The sequence below is a fragment of the Phaseolus vulgaris genome, chromosome 4 (assembly GCF_000499845.2).
Source record: "Phaseolus vulgaris cultivar G19833 chromosome 4, P. vulgaris v2.0, whole genome shotgun sequence".
Taxonomy (NCBI): Eukaryota; Viridiplantae; Streptophyta; class Magnoliopsida; order Fabales; family Fabaceae; genus Phaseolus; species Phaseolus vulgaris.
Genome location: NC_023756.2, coordinates 8,093,663 through 8,116,307, shown reverse-complemented (window position 1 = coordinate 8,116,307; position 22,645 = coordinate 8,093,663). Strand labels below are relative to the sequence as shown.

At 32.4% G+C, this 22,645-nt stretch overlaps 3 protein-coding genes across 5 annotated transcripts; all 3 read left to right on the top strand.

The window, feature by feature from the left end:
• The first annotated feature begins 430 nt into the window (after positions 1-430).
• On the top strand, positions 431-12,773 carry LOC137837155 (uncharacterized). 3 transcript variants are annotated; one of them, XM_068646040.1, is made up of 2 exons: positions 431-542; positions 9,950-12,773. In XM_068646040.1, the coding sequence occupies exon 2, from the start codon at positions 10,556-10,558 to the stop codon at positions 11,477-11,479; it is 924 nt and encodes a 307-aa protein (XP_068502141.1). In that variant the 5' UTR covers positions 431-542; positions 9,950-10,555; the 3' UTR covers positions 11,480-12,773. The 3 variants fall into 3 exon arrangements, with proteins under 3 accessions (XP_068502141.1, XP_068502140.1, XP_068502142.1); XM_068646039.1 differs by lacking the exon at positions 431-542 and adding an exon at positions 5,029-8,892; XM_068646041.1 differs by lacking the exon at positions 431-542 and adding an exon at positions 5,029-8,892 and having other exon boundaries at positions 9,544-12,773.
• LOC137838241 (uncharacterized) lies at positions 8,147-8,863 on the top strand. The gene has a single exon (XM_068647495.1). It carries the CDS (start codon positions 8,147-8,149, stop codon positions 8,861-8,863), a length of 717 nt encoding a protein of 238 aa, XP_068503596.1.
• A 5,438-nt stretch (positions 12,774-18,211) lies between the features above and the next one.
• Positions 18,212-22,227, top strand: LOC137837154 (cystinosin homolog). Its single transcript, XM_068646038.1, has 8 exons — positions 18,212-18,433; positions 18,529-18,661; positions 18,781-18,870; positions 18,986-19,110; positions 20,635-20,677; positions 21,280-21,397; positions 21,487-21,536; positions 21,827-22,227. Exons 1-8 carry the CDS (start codon positions 18,315-18,317, stop codon positions 22,010-22,012), a joined length of 864 nt encoding a protein of 287 aa, XP_068502139.1. The 5' UTR covers positions 18,212-18,314; the 3' UTR covers positions 22,013-22,227.
• The last annotated feature ends 418 nt before the right edge of the window (positions 22,228-22,645 follow it).

The following is a 22,645-nucleotide window of genomic DNA, read 5'->3' as shown; positions in this document are numbered from 1 at the left end:
TTTTATCTTTGAATATCTACAATGATTTCAATTTATTCAAATGTAGATTCCTGGGTGAACTTCCATGGAAACATTGGGAAAGTACTTATATCCTTGGTATGAAATTCTGTGCTACTCCATATTCTTCTTGGGAAATCATTTTGTCTCTTCAACTTAAATCATGTATAAGTTTTACATTCTAAATGTTTTTTCAGATTCAACTACAAAAACTGTTGAACATATTATTATTACATACTTTTAAGAAAAATGACACACTGAATGCAATTTCTTAGTTTTTGAATATTATAAAGACTCAGTGAACCACTTGTATCACAGATGATGTATATCATGAATTCTGATTTGTTTAACCATTGTACGGTAACAATATTCTATGATTCTATCTTAATATGTCAACATTATGTTCTGTACCCTGATAACAGAAAGGGCTTCCTCTAAAAGTTCTGAAGAAATCAGGCAACCACTAATCTGTGCAAGTCCAATTGATCAAGAACAAATCAATGATTCAGTTATATCTTCACATCAATCTCCACCAGAAGTTTGAGGTATATATAACTTGGATCATGCAGTGCACAAATTTGTTGTTTCAGCTAGCTTTAATTATGTTGTTGAGAGCATATAAAATTGAAATTTAGAAAAATTATGACATGTCCTTGATTTGATCCAGAGGTGAGAATATCGATGATACTTATATTCTAAATCCTAAACACATACACATTTATAACTTTATGTGAAGTGATTACATTTTCTATATGCGTTATATTATTGAGTTTTAAATTTTTTTAGTACTAATAATAAATTGGGTTATTATCATATTTTATTTTAATTTTATATTTTCAGTTCATCTCATTTTTATTTATTGTTTTGGTCATAAACTATTTGGTAGATTTCTTTTTAGTTAATTCTAGTTTTATTAGATTGTATATTTTTAGAGTTTCAAAATGAAAATATGATTTGTTTTTTTAGTTCTCTACTATATTTTATGACTTTTTGAAGTTGAGATAGATTTGCTAAAATCTTATAAATCAATCCATGTAGATTAGTTTTTTCTCATATTAGTTTAAACTTTGTAATTGAACTTATTGACCTACTTAAGCCTATATTTAGGTTCGTATTACTTTAGATTTCTGACCATTTAAATAGTGTAGATGTACTCTAAACCTATACACAAAAATAATTTTACTAAATTTCAGAGCTTCATTTATTATCTCCTCATCTTTTTTTCTCTCTTTTCTTTCATTTTTGGTTTTGTCTCTTTCTTTTTGAATTTCTTCTTTTGGCTTGGTGTTCTTCATCCATGGAGAACTAAATCTTGACAATCAATCTACATAATCAAAATTAAACAATTCGAATGAGTTTTGCATTGATCGTTTAATCTTCTGAGTTTACTCTTCTCTTCTCTAATCTCGATTTTATTTTTGTGATTGCAAAATTTGCGTTTCTGAGTTTAGAATCAAATTAGAAATCAATTGAATCTTGATTTAATTATTAATATGGATTAAATTGAATGATATTTGATTTAATTTATATAACTAATTTAGTTGATTAATTGACTCGATTGATTATTCAAACTTGGATGTAAATCTTTAGAGAACTATTATAAGAGGATGGTTTAATTCTTGAATATAAGAGGATGGTTTAGTTCTTGAATATGTGGATTGGTTTCTTTTCATCTAGTTGATTTTTGCTTTTAATCTCTCTATCATTTCCAATTTGCATTTTACCTTCTTAAACCTCTAAACTAATTTGTACATAAAAAATACTAAAAATTGAATGCAACAAATATGTGTTTTTTTTTTTGGAGAATCAACCTAAGAAGTTGTATTCTATTTTACAAAATCTTAGGATAAACTTAAAATGTTTGAAAATCAAACCTAAGAATCACACTTCATATAAAAGAGAATAGGAGAATGATCTTATAATTATTACCATCTTTGTTGTCTCATAGCTGTTGGGAAAAACGGGTAATTTTCCCACTAAAACAAAACCCTAACAGAGCTACCCGACAGATAATATTGAATAAATAAAGCGGAATAATAAAAGAGATAAAGAGGAAAGAACACACCCGAAAATTGTTAACGGAGTTCGGCCTGTTTAGCCTAATCTCCGAGCACAGCAAAAACAGCTCACTTTTATTACTATGAGAGAAGATATTACAAATTGGGATATATAACAGTGAAGGAGGGGATGTTAATATATAACCCTCAAACCTCCTTCCCAAACAATGAACCCACCGATGTGGGACTTGAGATTAAGCCAAAATCAACAAATCTCCACCTTGGCTTAATTTCAAGTCCCACCTAAAACAAATCTTCTCAAAACATAACAAAAACAAAACTTTACAGTGCTTCAAATTTGCGCCTCTGGGCGCCAACTTCAAATGTGCAAAATATTAACCAAGTCTAAACAATGTTCAAACTTGGCCCTTGTAACCACCTTGGTGAGCATATCTGCAGAATTCTCCGTAGTGTGAATCTTCTGGAGAACAATCTCCTCTTCTTCGAGAATCTCACGCACAAAGTGATAGCGAACATCAATGTGCTTCGTCCGTGCATGAAAGACTTGATTCTTTGCTAAATGAATAGCACTCTGACTGTCAGAATATAACTCAAGTTGTTTCTGACCAACTCCCAAGTCTTTAAGCAACCCATGAAGCCAAATTGCTTCCTTCACAGCCTCTGTAATCGCCATATACTCTGCCTCTGTCGTAGACAAAGCCACCGTAGACTGCAAGGTAGACTTCCAACTGACTGGCGCTTTTGCTAAAGTGAACAAATAGCCAGTTGTAGACCGTCGCTTATCCAAATCACCTGCATAATCAGAATCACAATATCCAACTATGCATTGACCAAGTGATTCATATTGCTCAAATGCCAATCCAACATCTAAGGTATTTTGGAGGTACCGTAGAATCCATCTCACAGCTTGCCAATGACCCTTGCCCGGATCATGCATGTACCTGCTAACAACACTCACAGCCTGTGAAATATCTGGTCTTGTACACACCATTGCATACATCAAGCTTCCAACTACATTTGCATATGGGACTTTCGCCATGTATTCTCGTTCTTCATCAGTCGTCGGAGATAAACGACTACTCAATTTCAAATGAGGAGCAAGTGGGGTACTTACAGGTTTTGTATCTTCGTGTATACCAAAACGTTGTAGTACCTTCTGCAAATACTGCTTCTGTGACAGCCAAAGTTTTCCCCTCTCTCTGTCCCTATTTATCTCCATGCCGAGAATCTTCTTGGCTTCCCCCAAATCCTTCATCTCGAACTCTTTACTCAACTGAGCCTTTAACCTATCAATCTCAACTTGGCTCTTTGTTGCAATCAGCACATCATCAACATATAAGAGTAAGTAAATGTAGGAACCATCTTCAAGTCTGCGCAAATACACACATTGATCATATTTGCTTCTCTTGTACTTCTGATCCTTCATGAACTTATCAAATCGTTTGTACCACTGTCTCGGAGATTGTTTTAGTCCGTACAACGATTTGCTAAGTTTACAAACCCAATCTTCTTTACCATCAACCTTGTATCCTTCTGGTTGAGTCATATAGATTTCCTCATTCAAATCACCGTGTAGGAACGCGGTCTTTACATCAAGTTGAGCAAGCTCCAAATTCAACTGTGCTACCAAGGCCAACAAAATTCGAATGGAGGAATGTTTAACAACTGGAGAAATACCTCATTATAATCAATTCCCTCCCTCTGAGCAAAGCCTTTAGCAACCAACCTTGCCTTGTAGCGAACATCTTCTTTATTAGGAAATCCTTCTTTCTTTGCAAATACCCATTTGCACCCAATTGCCTTCTTACCTTTCGGTAATTGTGCCAGCTTCCACATCTTGTTCTTCTTCAAAGACTGCATCTCCTCTTCCATCGCACCTGCCCAATTACCACTCTCTGAACTCAGAATGGCTTCTGGGTAAGTGGATGGAATGTCATCAACAACTGGAAGTGCATAGGCAACCATATCCATGAAACGAGTAGGCTTCTGAATGTCTCGTCTCTGTCTTCTAACTGCAATTGGCGCTGATTGTTTTTTAGATTCTTGGGTAGGAACCTCTTCCTCATCTGACTCTTCTTCTGCCATAGGAGAGTGACTTGTGGTATTTCGTGTTGGGATCACCACTGTCGGCTCAAACTCCACCTGCTTCCGGGCACACTCCACCTGTTGTGGAGTACTATCAGCTCCTTCTGGATTTACCTTCTTTAACATGGCAGATTCATCAAAGGTAACATCCCTGCTGATAATCGTCTTCTTTGCCTCTAGACACCACAAACGGTATCCCTTCACTCCAGGACTAAAGCCCATGAAAAGAGCTTTCTTTGCCCGTGGATCCAACTTTGATTCAATCACATGATAATATGCAATAGAACCAAAAATATGCAAAGAATCATAATCAGTTGCAGGTTTTCCAGACCATACCTCTAACGGGGTTTTGCCATCTATAGCAGATGATGGCAAACGATTGACGAGATGTTGAACGTATGTCACAGCCTCAGCCCAAAACTCTCTGCCTAACTCAGCATTAGACAACATACAACGAACTTTCTCCACAAGTGTCTTGTTCATACGCTCCGAAACCCCATTCTGCTGTGGTGTTTTTCTAACAGTGAAGTGCCGAACTATGCCACAATCTTGGCATACATTCAGGAACGGATCACTCTTGTATTCTCCTCCATTATCTGTTCGGAGAACCTTAATCTTCCTTCCTGTCTGGTTTTCAACTTGAGCTTTCCACTTAAGGAAAATTCCAAGCACATCATTTTTGTTCTTCATAGTAAACACCCAAACTCTCCTGGAAAAATCATCAACAAAAGTGACAAAATAATGCCTACCTCCGATTGACGGAGTCTTGGCAGGTCCCCACACATCTGAATGCACATAATCCAGAATACCCTTGGTATTGTGAATTGCAGTGCCAAACTTCACTCTTCGTTGTTTTCCCAGAACACAATGCTCACAAAATTCAAGTTTGCAAGCCTTCGTACCTTTCAACAGTCCCTGCTTGGTAAGAATTTGCAAGGATTTCTCTCCAGCATGTCCTAACCTCATATGCCACAACTTCGCTGCCTCAGCATCCTTCTTAGAGCTAGAAGTTGCTGTCGCTACTGTCCCCACCACTGTACTACCTTGATAGTAATACAAATTGTTCTTCCTCACACCTTTCATCATCACCAGTGCTCCTGAAGTTGCTTTAAGAATTCCATCTCGCATCGTCACAACTAGGCCTTTAGATTCTAAAGCCCCCAATGAGATAAGATTCTTCTTCAACTTTGGAACGTACCGTACATCCCGCAAAATTCTAGTGGATCCATCATGATTCCGCAACTTGATTGAACCTATCCCGACTGTCTTACATGGATTATCATTACCCATGTAAACAACCCCGCCATCGAGTTCTTGAAAATCAAAGAACCACTCCCGAATGGGACACATATGATAGGTACAACCTGAATCCAATATCCACTCATCTGGATGCAATGATGCTGAAAGCGAGACAATCAACACATCACTTTTGCTTTCTGCAACATTTGTATCTTGCAGAGCCTTCCCTTCTTGATCTTTATTTGCCATTACAAACTCACAATATAATATTCAATATTACAAATAATTTCAAACAACCCAAGGCGAACCTTCGGCTCTTGATACCACTTGTTGGGAAAAACGGGTAATTTTCCCACTAAAACAAAACCCTAACAGAGCTACCCGACAAATAATATTGAATAAATAAAGCGGAATAATAAAAGAGATAAAGAGGAAAGAACACACCCGAAATTGTTAACGGAGTTCGGCCTGTTTAGCCTAATCTCCGAGCACAACAAAAACAGCTCACTTTTATTACTATGAGAGAAGATATTACAAATTGGGATATATAACAGTGAAGGAGGGGATGTTAATATATAACCATCAAACCTCCTTCCCAAACAATGAACCCACCGATGTGGGACTTGAGATTAAGCCAAAATCAACAATAGCAAGCTCCAAAACAATCTACCCTTTGAGTCTCAAATTAGACCCACGACATAAATAAAATTAACGACTAAATATAGTTTTTTTAAATTAGATTGTTTAATATTTGAGGTTTGGTCGAGAACCAATTTAGTTTTCTACCATCATATTCATAAATTGATATTATATACATTTCTAAATTTAAATCCAAACTTTTATAATATTGTTGGAAGAATACAAATTGAACTACACAATTTCCAAATATAAATCTTGTACATGTTAACATCAAAATCCAAATTCAATTTACCATTTTTAAATCAAAATTGAATGTTGTTACAAAGTGTTAGGAGAATCCAAATTAAAAATTAAGCATTTCCAAATTTAAATTAAACTTTTCAAATTAAAATTTTAATATTTCCAAATTTAAATTAAACTTTTCAAATTGAAATTTTAATATTTCCAAAAGAAATGTTGCAAGACGTGAAGGAAAAGAGATATATACCTAAATATAAATAAAGACAATCTCATAATACAACATTATTGAGAGAATCCAAATTCAATTTTACCATTTCCCATACATTATGATTAACTAGGAGCGGTCTTTCTTACTTTCATATGTAGATAGTGAGGACATTATCAATCATGTTATCAAAGCATATAACAATTTTTGTTTACCTTAAAATTGTTGATCAAGAGTGATCAAGTGCTTTGAAGAATCCAAATCCAAGGTGTTTGATGAAAGGCTGGTGTTATTGCTATGTGTGGGTGGAATCTGGGTAGATTAAAGTGTGATCCACTCTTTTGTTGAATCTAAAACAGATGTGAATTAAAACCTTTTTGAAATTCTATGTTTTTTCAACTAAGTGAAAAACAACCTGTTATTTTTTCAAATCAACTGGTTGTTTTTTCAAATCAACTGGTTGTTTTGTAGTTAGATGTTTTTGAAAAAAGTTGAAGGTTGTTTGACTTGGTTGACTAAACTGTCAAACCAAATCAATCGTTTGTTTCGTGGTTTCAACTTATTGTTTCTCTGAAAATCCTAACAAAATTTTGTTTTTGATTGGTGAATCTGTTTTAAATGATTTCTAAGTAAATACGCTCCTTCATTAAATGTTTTGACCAATCTTTGGAAAATATAAATAGTTTGTTATATGTTTCTAAAGGGTAAGAAACAATTTTGAGAAATTCAATTTTGACATATTTGATCTCAAGTTTTCAAGATTCACATCAAGCTTTGGATTTTCAAGAGAGAGTGAAATAGGATTGCAATTGTATTCTTTTCAGATTTTTCTTTGATTAGGTGTAATCTTTTGTCAATCATTCGTATTTCTGTTGTTGTATTGCCAAGGAGTGTTGTGTGTTCTTGAGGTGTTCAAGATCAATACTCTCGGTGTGGTTTGCCAAAGGTAGTGTGTTTCTTGAGGGGTTCAAGGTCACTAATTTGATGTGTGGTGATTTGTAATCTGGTTTGATTGCTTAGTGGATTACCCAGTCGTTTCTGGGAACTAGATGTAGCTCTTGTTATAAGAGTGAACTAGTATAAACTGTTTGTGTGCATTTCTCTTTCCATTAAACTCCTTTAAATTATTTTTTTAAGTTTTGACTGGTATAACCAACCAATTGATTCGAAGAAACAACCGATTGTTTTTCTGTGCTTTGCTTTAAAAGAGTTTGTGTTCTTGGCTAACTTGATTCCTCTTCTGGATTTCTACACAAAATTTTATTGAACCTTCAAAAGTTTTTGAAAATCTCTTATAAACAATTCACCCCCCCCCTCCTTGTTTAAGGCCATATATTCTAACAATTGGCATCAAGAGCTAAGTTCTTGTAGTTACTCAAGTTTTCGATCCTAAGTCTTTTTTCTATGGCTAAAAACTACCTTTTGGGGATGGTGGCTCAATTAACAGGCCACCTTTGTTTGTGGTTTGAACTATCACTTTTGGAAGGTTAGAATGAAAATTTTTGTTGAATCTCTTGATAAAGGGATTTGGGATGCAATTGAAAATGACCCTTTTATTCCAAAATTTGAAAAGGAAGGTGCTTCTATTGAAAAACCTTAGTCCCAATGGACTGATGCTGAAAATAAAAAGGTCAAGCTTGATTGCATTGCCAATAATATCATAACCTCTGCTTTGAACTCTATTGAATTTTTCAAGATCTCACAATGCGCATCGGCTAAGGAAATGTGGGATACTCTAGAGGTCACCCATGAAGGGACTAATGATGTGAAAAGGGCAAGGAAACATACTCTAATACAAGAGTATGAGATGTTCAGAATGCTCAAAGGAGAATCAATTGTTGAAGTGCAAAAGAGATTCACTCACATAGTCAATCATCTTATGAGTCTTGGAAAAATCTTTGACAAGGAGGAGTTGAACATCAAGATTATAAAGTGTCTTGATAGATCTTGGCAACCAAAAGTTACTGCCATCTCTGAGTCTAAAGATTTGACATGCTTAACCATAGCCTCCTTGTTTGGAAAGCTTAGAGAACATGAGTTGGAGATGAATAGACTCTGTGTTCAAGAAAGTGAAGACAAGCATGTAAGGAACATAGCCTTGAAAGCTGCCAAGAAGAAAAATAAACAAGACTCAAGTGATGAAAGTGAGGGAGAAACTCTAAGTTTGCTATCCCAAAAATTCAACAAATTTTTGAAGAGAAACCGCAACAAAGAATCCAACAAAGAAAGGTATGGAAACAAGAAAACTAGTGATTTTAATCCTAACAATTACACTTGTTTTGGTTGTGGAGAACAAGGGCATATGAAATCTGAATGCCCAAATAAGAAGGCAAGGAAAAATAGTCAAGCAAGAAAGGGAAATGAAAAAAGGCATACATTGCTTGGGATGAAAATGAAGTCTCCTCATCAAGTGAAGATAAAAAAGCAAATTTGTGTTTGATGGCAGAGGGAGAAAATGATTCAAGCAGTGTAAGTTCTTGTGCCTCTTTAAATGTTGAAAACTATAGTCAATTGCTTCAAGCTTTTAAAGAAACTCATGAGGAAGCTAACTGATTGGCTCTCTTGAATAACTGGTTGAAAGGATTGAACAACTGACTTGAAAATAGAGTCAAGACTCTTGAAGAATAATTAGAAAATTCAAAAACTGATTTTGAAAATTTTGAAATGCATTGCGAAAATTCTTCTTGCTTGTGTCACTCAAAAGCTTGTAAAAACTGTAAAACTCTTGAGAGTAAAGTCCACTATCTTGTAAGAACTGTGGATAAACTTTCAAAGGGTAAATCTAACTTTGAAGATGTCTTGGCATCCCAAAAATGTGTTTTTGAAAATCTGGTTTGGGGTTTAATCCTCAAAGCAAGAAAAATGTGATTTCAAAGCCTTTTTCAAAAGTGCCAGAAAAACAACCAATTGAAAAATCGAAACAACCGGTTCTTACATGCTTTTATTGCATGAAGAGATGCCACTCTGTTAGATTTTGTAAAATTAGGAAATATTTTGTTCCTAAAGGTATTATGAGATGGATTCCCAAAGATTCTGAAGTTCCTAATCATAAATGTAAATCAAAAGGACCCACTTTTGTAAGGGGACCAAATCTTGTTGCTTGAATTTATTGTGTTGTAGGAATTCTAAGAGAAGCATGGACTCTTGAGTCATCAAATCAAGCTTTTTGAAGGAAAAGACCCTGTCTGGAATTGAACTAAGTATTTTGTACCAGCTTAAGTCTTCTTAAAAGCCAAAAGAAGTTCTCTTGATCATGCATTATGTCTTATTGAAAAGGCTCTATGACAAAAGAATAAGGCTTTCTTTGTTTCTGTTGTTTTTCTTTTCTTAATTTGTGTTAAATCTTCATCTAAATTGTGATATATCTGGAGCAATAACATTTTGATTCTTCTCTGTTATTGAAAATTGTAATTTGTTGCTAATTCAGAAAAACAACCGATTGTTTTCTCGAAACAACCGATTGTTTCTTCTCTGACAGCATTGCATAAAATTGATTTGATTTCTTTATGCATTCTATCTTTTACAGATTTCAATCTTGAAGGAATTATGAGTCAATAAAGCAGTCATAAGAGTCTGATTTGGTTCAAGAGGAGGTTACTTCTTGTCATAAAAGGAATATATTCCATATCTTGGAAATTCAAGTGCCTTTATGACTAGTCAAATCCACATGTGTTGACCGTGTGTTTTCCTGGTATGGGCTGATGTGGTTACTGTGCAAGCTTGGACCAGATTCCTTTTCTTGAAGACTGAAACCCACTGCAACCAAAGGATAAAAAAGGATTTTAGTTTTGCTATAAAACCCTTTGCAACTGTTTTTCTACACAAAAACAACCCATTAGCACATCTCTTGCCGCATCTCATATTTTTCTCTGTTTTCTTTTTCTCTCATTCTGTTATCATGGATTCCACTCCTCCGTCATAAAAAAGGATTAAAACTAGGGCAGTAAGAACAAGAAGGCGTCTTGAAGGCTGGTTTTCAGGAGATAATGAGTTGATTGAAAAATATCGCTTTGAAACAAGTAGAAAAGTGATAAACAACCCAAAAGTTGTCTCTTTCAGCTGGTTAAAAAGTCAAAAGTTGGATGATGTAAGAAATCTTCTCAAAGAACAGCTATTGAAGAGGTTCTTAGAGATGAAAGGGAACATTTATCCTAATCTTATTCGGGTTTTCTACACCAACTTAAAGTTTGTTGGCAACAACCTTGTTTCTCATGTCAAAGGTGTGGATATGGAGATTACTCATGAGGTATGGACTGTTGTAACTGGTTTAAAGTATGTTGGGCTGAGAATCAACAAAGGGAATATTGGTGTAGTGGAAGATTTCAACAAGATTCAGTATTATAAAAGTTGTTTTAAGAATCCTCAAGCACAAGCAAGAACTTGTTTTGTTGGAGGGTTGAAGTTGAATGAAAGGTTGTTGGCTCTCATTGTAACTTGTATTCTAACACCAAGAGGGAGAAATCATTATGTTCTCACTGAGGAAGATCTTATCTACATATACTACATTATGAGCAAAGTCAAGATAAATTGGATCCATATCATCAAGGAACACATGCAGAAATCTATGAGGTTAAGTGACTATCATTATCCTTATGCCATCTTAATTTCTAAAATCTTAAACTATTTTGAAGTAGATCTTGAGGAAGAAACATCTGAATTAGTGAAATCAACACATGAAGTGAACAATGGTTCACTATGCAAGATGGGTTTTATCAAGATTGGTGGAAGATGGGTAAGCAAGGATGGTGAACATGGTGGTTCCTCAAGTGGTGCACATGTTGAACATGATGAAGAAGATCAAAAAGTTGCTGAAGGTGCTGATGTAGATGCTCAAGATGAAGATCAACCTGCTGCTAACATAGGTGTTGGAACAAGTGCTGAAAATCAAGGAAATAGAATTCTCTCAAGGTCTCCTTTTGAGAGATTCATGGTCAATAGGTTGGACAGCTTTGCTGAAAATCAAAGGAATCTTCATGATCTTTGTGCTACAAACTTTCATAACTTTGACAACAGATTTCGAAGCATGGATACACGTTTTCAGACCCTTGATGAATAGATTGAAGCTATTCAAAAGCAACTTTTTGAGTTGTAGTGTGGGAAAGAAGATTGAAGCCAAGTTTTGTTAAAATTCTATGTTAGTATTGCTTTATTTTTGAACTATTCTATTATTATCTCTTCGTAAATTCTATTTGTGAAGAAAAATAGGGAGAGAATATGGTTTATGTGTTGTCTTAAAACAGCTATAAACTGCTATAACTCTGGTTTAAGTTTTTGTTGCATATGACATATGTTTTGGTGCTGTAGTTTGGTGTGTTTTGGCATAGTTCATGGCTGGTTTTTCTACTCTTTTGATTACGAAGAAAACTGGTTGATGTGTAATCATAACCTGCTATTAGAGATGGTCTGGATTGCATAGTTTCTGTTTTGCAGGTGCTGCTTCAGATTCAAAAAGATCAACACAAGCAACCAAGGATTTGTCTTCATCAAATAAGGGGAGATTGTTGATCAAGAGTGATCATGTACTTTGAAGAATCCAAATCCAAGGTGTTTGATGAAAGACTGGTGTTGCTGTTGTGTATGGGTGGGATCTGGGTAGATTAAAGTGTGATCCACTCTTTTGTTGAATCTAAAACAGATGTGAATTAAAACCTTTTTGAAATTCTAAGTTTTTCCAACTAAGTGAAAAACAACATGTTGTTTTGTCGAATCAACCGGTTGTTTTGTTCTTAGATGTTTTGAAAAAGGTTGAAAGTTGTTTGACTTGGTTGGCTAAACTGTCAAACCAAATTAATTGGTTGTTTCGTGGTTTCAACTGATTGTTTCTTTGAAAATCCTAACAAAAATTTGTTTTTGATTGGTGAATCTGTTTTAAATGGTTTCTAAGTGAATACGCTCCTTCATTAAATGTTTTGACCAATCTTTGGAAAATATAAATAGTGTGTTATATGTTTCTAAAGGGTAAGAACAATTTTGAGAAATTCAGTTTTGACATATTTGATCTCAAGTTTTCAAGATTCACATCAAGCTTTGGATTTTCAAGAGAGAGTGGAATAGGATTGGAATTGTATTTTTTTCATATTGTTCTTTGATAAGGTGTAATCCTTTCTCAATCATTTGTATTTTTGTTGTTGTATTGCCAATGAGTGTTGTGTGTTCTTCAGGTGTTCAAGATCAATACTCTTGGTGTGGTTTTCCAAAGGTAGTGTGTTTCTTGAGCGGTTCAAGGTCACTACTTTGGTGTGTGGTGTTTTGTAATCTGGTTTGATTGCTTAGTGGATTACCCAATGGTTTCTGGGAACTGGATGTAGCTTTTGTTATAAGAGTGAACTAGTATAAGTTGTTTGTGTGCATTTCTCTTTCTCTTAAACTCCTTTAAATTCTATTTTTAAGTTGTTTAAGTTTTAACTGGTATAAACAACCGATTGATTCGGAAAAAAACAACCGATTGTTTTTTTGTGCTTTTCTTTAAAACAGTTTGTGTTCTTGGCTAACTTGATTCCTCTTCTGGATTTCTACACAAAATTTCATTGAACCTTCAAAAGTTTTCGAAAATCTCTTATAAACAATTCACCCCTCTTTTTGTTTAAGGTCATATATTCTAACAAAAATGAGGTTGAAGTTCAACTCAAAGGTTGGTTTCTAAAGTATTTAGCATGGTGAGGATGCACTTAATTAGTGACAGTTCAACTATCTCGAATTTGTTGTTTTAACACCATGGTCTATTGTTCTTGTATAATCTCCATTCTCTTCTCCAATAATGCATACCTTTTATTTGCCTGAAGTAAGCATATAGTTGTTGCATTATCTCTTTCATATACTTCTTTAACTTCTTTAAAAAAAAATTAGTCTCAGCTAATAGTTTGTGTTTGACCAGCGATAAGAACTAAAGTTGAGGGTTGAGTGCGGGATGACACATTATGTCAAGTCCCAAGTGTCATATGTTAGAATGTGTGACCAAAACAAGATGGGGGTGAATTGTTTTGACAAGATTTTCGCAAAGTTTGGAAGTAGAGTAAAAAGTTGTGAAAAATCAACCAATTGATTTCCTGTTCAACTGGATAAAATTTCAGTTTTATAGTTCTTTACAGAAATTCAACTGGTTGTATAAGAACAATGATGAAAATAATGTATAAGAGAAGGGATAGAGAGATTCACACAAAGCGATTTATATTGATTCACTCTTAACCAAGAGCTACATCCAGTCCTCATTTAAGAATTCACTATGCAATCAAAACTAGATTACAAAAACACACTAAGAATGTTGATGTTGAACCCCTAGAGAACACACAACACTTCTTAGCCAAAACCACACAAAGAATGTTGATCTCGAACCTGTCAAAAACACACAACACTCCTTGGCAACACCTCAATTTACAGAAAGTCTTTCTGAAACTGATTTACACATATTACACAGATTTACAGTGTTCAAAAGAAGAAAATCGAGTACACCTGGGATTTACAAAGTAGTGGTACAAAAGTATACAAAAACCCAGTCCTATTTCACACACAAGTGATGATCCCAAACTCTTGATTCTCTTGAAAATATTTTTATAAGCTCTCTATCTTATTTTTTTTTTAAAACATCATCAAACAGTCTTTAAAACTGTTAGATCATAAATCAAAAGCAGTTGGAATCATTTAAAAACAATTTCAAACTCTTAACAGAATTGTTATAAAAACAACAGATTGCTTTACAAAACAACTGATTGAAATAATTTTTCTGTTAAGGATTCAAATAAAACATCTAGTTGTTTTATCGAAATAACTAGTTGTTTCAGTTTGACAACAAAGACAAAAGAAAACAAAACTTTTCCAAAACATTTTGAAAACCATTAAGTGTCAAACAACCAGTTGTTTCGACAATTCAACAGGTTGAAAAACTTGCTTTAGCCTCAATACCTTTGAGTAACATCCTTTTCAACTGGTTGATTATAAAAACAACTGACTAAAATTTCTTGGCTTTTAGTAAGAAAAACAACTTACTATGTTAATTTATGAAAATTATTGTATGAAGTCACCTTAAAATATTTCCACAGTTTAGCTTGGACATCCTTAATGATAACCTCATACTAATGATTGGGACCCATAAATTGTGACCTAATTGCATGGCCAATTGTCTTAATGACATAATGATTAGGTGTCCAACTATATAATATCCAAAGAAAAATATTAAGCATTAAGTTCCAAAATTAAAATGAAAATTCAACAATAATAGATTTACCATTTATCCTTTTGTTTGTATGATGAACCTTCCATTATCATCACATTACATCTCCTCATTGAAGACATTGTAGTCCACAATAGGACAACCATGTATATTCTTATCTTCCTCATCAATAGTCGTAAGAGGGGTGGGTTGGATTGGAAGAACATGAGTGGGCTCGACTAGGAGAGCCAGGATGGATTAAACTAGTGCAATAGTGACTAATAATCACACTCAAAGAGATGACACTACAAGAAAAAAAGATTTTAACGGATGTTATTTAGCGGAGGTTGATATAACCTTAGGAATTGATTTAATTAACAAAGGTTTTTTTTAACCTTCGTTAAGTTCCAAAGGTTATTCAAAAATCTTAACAAAATAACAGAGGTTTTTTTAACCTTCATTAAATTTCAAAAGTTTATTTTAAAACCTTAGCAAAATAGCAGAGGTTTTTTTAACATTCGTTAAATTTCAAAGATTTATTCTAAAAAATTAGCAAAATAACAGAGATTTTTTTAACCTTAGTTAAATTCCAAAGGTTTTTTCTAAAATCTCAGCAAAATAACATAAGTTTTTTTTTAACCTTCGTTAAATTCCAAAAAATTATTGTAAAACCTCAATAAAAGACTCCAGATTTTCAAACTTCAATAAATAAATATAATTAAATTAATTTATAAATTAATAATTAAAAACTACATAGTTTTAATATATTTTTATATATTTTATAACTAAATTCTCTAAAATTTTGAAAGTGTAACTTTACATTACAAATAAGTTTTCTAAAGTTTCAAAAGTTTATTTAAAAAACTCAGCAAAATAACCTTGGATAATAAGTATTTCAACAATATTTGCATAATTTTTTTTATGATTGATGGTAATTGGGTTAGATAATTCCTAGTTTTTTTGTAACGAGCTCATACTTCAAAAAAATTGATTTATTTTGTTTTACCTTTTGATGTACGTATATTTTATGTGCAATTTTAGTTTTAGTTATAATTGTTAATATTTAATTCTCATAATTTTGAAATATTTTAAATTAAGGCTTTTATTTTAAAATGCATCTAATAATTTGTGAGAAGTGATAATGTTAATTTCTCCTCGCAATATGTTCTTGCAATCTTTAGCCAAGAAAACACATGGCTTTGAAGTCCACGTCTGATAAATAATGCAATTATTTAGGATATATAAAGCAGTGATAAACACCAGTTGTTGTCGAGTTAGGTAACAGTGGCTTGTGACCCAAGTTGGGGCAGTAAGGTGGTGGAAGAAGCAATGTTGGAGTAAGAAGAAGATAGTGCCTTATTTAATGTTTCTTCTCCTTATATATACTAGACATAAATGTGGCTGAATTGTGATTCCTTGTTAGGACTGTCGTCGGCGGCCATTGAGCCTATGTCAGAGAGAAGTGTGTCTACGGTGGAAGAGAGAAGTCAGGAGGATCGTTAAAGATGGTGGAAAATGGGGATGAAGGTTATTTCAAATGGCAAGTCATTTTACAAAGATTTTGAAACTCATGGTATTTTACTAAGGTTCTTAAACCCATGATATTTTACGGAGATTTTTAAACCCATGGTATTTTACGAAGGTTTTTAAACACATGGTATTTTATGGAGGTTCTTAAACCTATGGTATTTAACAAATGTTCTTAAAGGCTTTTCTTGAGGTTTAAAAAAACCTCGGGGAACACGTTCCACATGAATGGTTTAGCGAGGAAAATGCAACCTTAGGTAAATGACTTAATAGAAGTTTTAACCCTGAAAAATATAAAAATAAACTCCTGTTAAAACCATTTTTTCTTCTAGTGTGAAGAATGAAAAACTCTCAAAAAATGGGTAAGAAAGAATGTCTCATACATTCACAATTAATCACATACAAGTATCTTTATCATACTTAAGTATCTTGTATCCAACAATAAATATGGACCTCCCATATAAAAAGCTACAAAACATTACAACTTAGTTAAGTACTCTAACTAACTCTTATAGAAAAATAGAATAAATTGTACAATGATTATTGGTCACTAGATGTTGTATTATGAGTCATCAAATACTCCAAACAAATAAGATGAGCTTAAAGTTATTAGACATCCAACACCATAAGTATTTACATAGTTATTAGACGATACTTAAGACGAGATTTCTATTACAACTATATGTACATCTTAAAAAGAGTTTATTATACCAAAATTTGCAATTTGAAATCGATCAAACATACAAAGTATGTGTTATTTCTCTTCAACAATTTATATTAACAAGTAAATAAATTGAGTGTTTTTTTCTTCAATTCAAGGTCACACATTTCCATAATTCTCTTCAAGATATGGAAGATATGGACATTTGAATATTTTTCTTTATATATTTTATGAAAGTCATAGAGTTTAACAAATGTCTCTATTAAGACTATAGTGTTTTTAGAATAAACTATCCATCTAATAATACTAATTTTGAAAAAGAAATCAATCCATTTTAAAAAAAAAATGTACATTTTATTTTTGATAAAAAAAGTAAATCAATTTTTAAAGTAGCAAAAAATTTATTTAACTCTTGATATTTTATTTCATTCTGTTTGAATATGTAATATTTTATAATTATATATATATATATTAATCACTTAGAATGAGAAAAATATTAATATATGAAAAATGACATGTAATAATTATAGGACACATAAATAATAGTAATAATAATAGTTATTATTATTATTACAGATAAATATACATATACTTGTGAAATTATAATAAAAGAAAAAATAAGCAATAAGTGCTCTGTTAAAGAAAATATATTTTATAAAGTTAGAAAATTTGAATTGTGAGAAAATCAAGAGACAAACATTAATAGAATTTCAATAATAATTAATAATAAAATAAATCGAATAGATTATAACGATATCTTTTTTATCAATACTTTTTGAATTATTTATCATACGTTATATAGACAGAAGAATCTAACAAATCTACAAATGTATACCAAGCAAATAACATAAGCAAAAAGATAAAAAAGAGAGAAATTATTGCAATTGCATGAACATAAGAATTATTAACACAAGAATTGGTGGTAGCAAATTGGAAAAACACTCTTAAAAACAATATAAAATATAAGAAATTCAAATTAAGATGAAGAATTTAAATAATAACTTAGGAGAGTGGAAGAAAAATTATAATAATTGAAAAATTTAAGGAAGACGTGGACCTATGTTGTAGCTTTGTTAATATAAAGTTTCAACCTTTCTTTTGGTTTGTATTTTTTTAATAAAAGTACAACATCTCAATAATTTTGAATATATTAATTAATTACTTTGATCCTTAACTACCCCTCAGAGACTCATCTAATTATTATTTTATAGAAAGTTATGCAATTATTGATGCCACCACCTTATCCTTATTCATATCTTATTGGAACACACTATACACCAATTTATATATTGCATTGCATGTTTATATTTTTTATAATAATAAAAAATAAATTCATTTAAAATATTTTATGTATTATTATTAAAAAAAATATATATAGACGTTGATGCACCTGTGTTTTCATATATATATATATATATATATATAGACACATACACACGAAAATATCATCTAAACAATAATTATAATAATAGATTTTAGACATATTTGGACGATTCAGTCATCCATTGAAAGACAAACTTATTGATTCCTCTGTGCCAGAAACACAGAGACAAAGAAATGGTTCCTTGGAACTCATTTCCATTAGAAGTGATTTACCAAGTATTTGGTTGGTTAGCTTTTCTTTCATGGGCAGTTGCTGGCTACCCACAAATCATCCTGAATTTTCGAAGGAAAAGGTTGTTTTTTTCATGTTCTATAATCATTTCTGTTGCTGTTTTTCCTTTGGGATGGATTCTTAAGTGGTTTTGGTTGGTTTTATATTCAAACTCAGTGTGGTGGGATTAAGCTTGGATTTTGAGCTTCTGAACTTAACCAAACAGTGTTCATATCTCATATACAATGCTTCCCTCTACTTTAGCCCTGTTGTTCAGAAGCAGTATTTTGAGAGGTATGGTTATGGACAGGTATGTTCTTTTCAACCAAGAGTTTAATTTCAATGCCATCGTCATACATAAGTTTATATTAGTATTTAATGATACAAATTGATTATGTAATTTTGGTTTATAACCTCTTGTTGCTGCAGATGATTCCTGTTGCAGCTAATGATGTTGCTTTCTCTAGTCATGCAGTCATATTACATCTAATTATATTTTCCCAAATTGCTATGTTTGATGTAAGTATTATCACAAGTTCTTCTTAAGAGATTGTATTTTCCTCTCATGAATATACGTTTTAGCTCCTGGTCTTATTAATTCAAAGACAGTGAATGATCTGCTACTAATTTGCAGCGTGGAAATCAGAAATTTTCCTACTATTCCATTGCAATAGCTGTTGTAGTGTGGTTTACTGCTGCTGTTTGCTTTTTCATAGCATTGCCTAGCCAATCTTGGCTTTGGCTAGTCTCCATCTTCAAGTAAGTTTCACTCTTTCTGTGATAAACGGCTCTAAATCATGTACAAAAGCTTAGTCAGACGGTTAGACGATGTACAGGAGAAAGTTAGATAATTTAGTACGTGTTTGTTATAATTGTCTTAACTGTTTTGGTTTTGAATGGTTTGCATAGGGTTTATATATATATATAAAGTTCTTGTGATTTTTTTTAAAATATATTGTTATGTGGCCGTTCTTTATGTATAAACCTTTTGTTATCAAATAAAGTGTTTTCTTTTGGCTTCATTATTATTGAGAAACCAATAATTGGCATTGTTTGTGAGGACAAAAAATAAAAGTAAAGGAGATAAATAAATGGCCACCAAGTTTGACATCGATAAGTTTTTTGGGAAGAACGATTTTGGGTTGTGGAGACTCAAGATGGAAGCCATCTTAATTCAACAAGGTTGTGTTGATGCTGTGAAGGGTGAAACGAACATGCCAGCATCTATGTCTCAGAAGGAGAAGATAAACATGATCAAAAGAGCCAATAACGTCATAATCATGTACCTTGGTCATAAGGCACTGAGAGAAGTCACGAAGGAGAACACTGTTGCGTCGATGTGGGGAAGCCTCAGTCATTGTATATGACCAAGTCATTGGCACACAGATTCTGTCTGAAGCATAATTGTATTCGTTTAGAATGATGGAGTCAAAAATGATGGTTGAACAGTTGGTAGATTTCAATAAGATCTTGGATGGCTTGGACAATATGGAGATGAAATTGGAAAATGGGAATAAGGTTGTACTTCTTCTTAACACCTTATCAAGATATTTTAAAGACGTTTTGTTGTTTGAAAAGTAGCAGGGTATTTGCTCCAAGTTCTAATGATACAGATAAATCAAATATAAGGGCACATATGTTGTTTCTCTTTTAAAACCTTTATTCCTATTGCTGCCGTTTATTAATCAAGGTTAAAAAAGGGCATCATCAATATATTATTCTCAAGCACTTTATTCTGTTTTCAATATGTGATTATTGCACTTCTGCACTTTCATTATTGCACTCTTTGCACTTTCTAAGATTCACATTATGTGTTGGGGTAAGCAAGATGCCACTGAGCATAGAGTACTTAATTAATGGTCAAGCTCAAACTTGGCTTAAAGAAATTTTGCAGAACTATAAAGTAGAGGCTATGGCTGAATAGTATGCAGTCTTTTCACATATTTATGACTACTGATATATAAAAGTTTGGAAGTATACATTTGAAGTGTGATTATTTCTCATATCTATGAATCAACAACTGTTGAGGCTTCCTAACTTGTTCAAAAAGGGACGGTGTTGTAAATTGAGTCAAGTTTCCTTTTGGAACAGTTAAGCCATTTCAGTGTATCACACTGCAAAACATCAACCTCTCGAAGGACCTTTGAATGGAATGTTGATATTCTTCTGTCTCTTCATATTTATTTATTTAATATAATTGTTAACATTATGGAGTTCTTTTTCTTTTTCTATGCTATAATTCCATTTCCCTCTAATAATTTGAGGAAATCAATTATACTGCAGCATAATTCAAGCAATTATGACCCTCATCAAATATTTTCCACAGGTCAGAATGCCTTAACCTCCTCTATATCATGTTCTATGCATATCATGTGTAGAAAATTGATATCATGCCCCAGAAGTGGTTTTTCCTGTTTACTCATAAGCAAATAGCTTCCCACGTTTTGTAACATAATTGACCTGATTTGATGTTTTCTTAATGAGATTCAAACATGCATATGATCTTAGAATTTGACTGCATTTGCTTACTTCAGATTTTCGTACTTTTTGGTGACTCATTGTTAATATTCTGACAAATATTTTGTGTTTTTGCTATATTCAGTTAACAGAAGAAGATTGAATGTAGTTCTGAATCTCTAAATTTATATCCTATTTACAGTCTAATTAAGAAAAAAAAAAGATAATTAGAACAAGAAATAACAGATAATTAAAGCTATATAAAAATCAAATCAAATCATCAAAAAGATAACCAATTCAGAATCAACACTAATTATGGAATAATTATCTTCCAAGGATGCAACATATCATCTTACTAAGTTCTTACACCTTTGTAGTTTGACAGAATAACACTGACAGGCAACAATAATAAGGAAATGATATTTATCTGGTGTAGTTACTGAGTAATGGTTACTTGCTTATGAAATCTAGACATTCTTGAACTTCTCGAGGAAGAGCACAAATGGATTTAGCATTGGCACTGTTCTACTTGATTTTTCTGGAGGTGTCTTTAATTATTCACAAATGGTTGTGCAGTCCATAGACCAAGGTGTGTGAAGTAATCATGAATTTGACCCTCTCTTCAGATTTTATCTTTGAATGAATATGTACAATAATTTCAATTTGATCCAAATGTAGATTCCTGGGTGAACTTCTATGGAAACATTGGGAAAGTACTTATTTCCTTGGTATGAAATTCTGTGCTTATACTCCATATTCTTCTTGGGAAATCATTGATGTCTCTTCAATTTAAATCATGTATTAAGTATTACATTCTAAACTGTTTTTTCAGATTAAACTACAAAACTTGTTGAACATATCGTTATTTATTATTACATACTTTTAAGAAGTATATCTTAGAAGATAAATGACACACTGAATGCAATTTCTTAGTTTTTGAATATTATAAAGACTCAGTGAACCACTTGTATCACAGATGATGTATATCATGAATTCTGATTTGTTTTAACCATTGTAGGTAACAATATTCTATGATTCTATCTTAATATGTCAACATTATGTTCTGTACCCTGATAACAAGAAAGGGCTTCCTTCTAAAAGTTCTGAAGAAATCAGGCAACCACTAATCTGTGCAAGTCCAATTGATCAAGAACAAATCAATGATTCAGTTATATCTTCACATCAATCTCCACCAGAAGTTTGAGGTATATATAACTTGGATCATGCAGTGCACAAATTTGTATATATAAGAAAACATTTATTGAAGAAGTGAGATACTTCAAATGATCCATTGTATATTGAAGAATTAATTCTTAACTTTCCAATCTGTATTGAAAATATAATACAGTATAGATATACTGTGTCCTCAATCCATACATTAAACCAGTAAATGATATTTAGTTTTGTTTCTTAATTAAATATTTTAGGATTGAAATTTAAGTCATACATTCTTTGTGTTTCAGCATACATATATCAAAGAATGACAATTTAGTAATATATATACATAGAAGGAATCCACTTATTCTAGAAATAATTATATGAACCTTTTATTTAGTTTTAGATTACCAGTGCAAATTAATGAAGAATAATAGAATAATTAGGTGTATTTTTCTTTTTCTCTTCATCAATATATATATATATATATATAATCTTTGTTAAAAATAAAGATAGAAGGTAATTTCTCATTATATATAAGGTTTATAAAAACAGAATTTAGTGACAGTAAAAAAGTAAATTGTGAGACCATGAAGAAGCTTATAATGTAATCTTCTCCTCCTCCAGCCACTTGTAATTTGTTTCCTTTGTATTCTTTTTCATCTTTTTTATTCTTTAATAG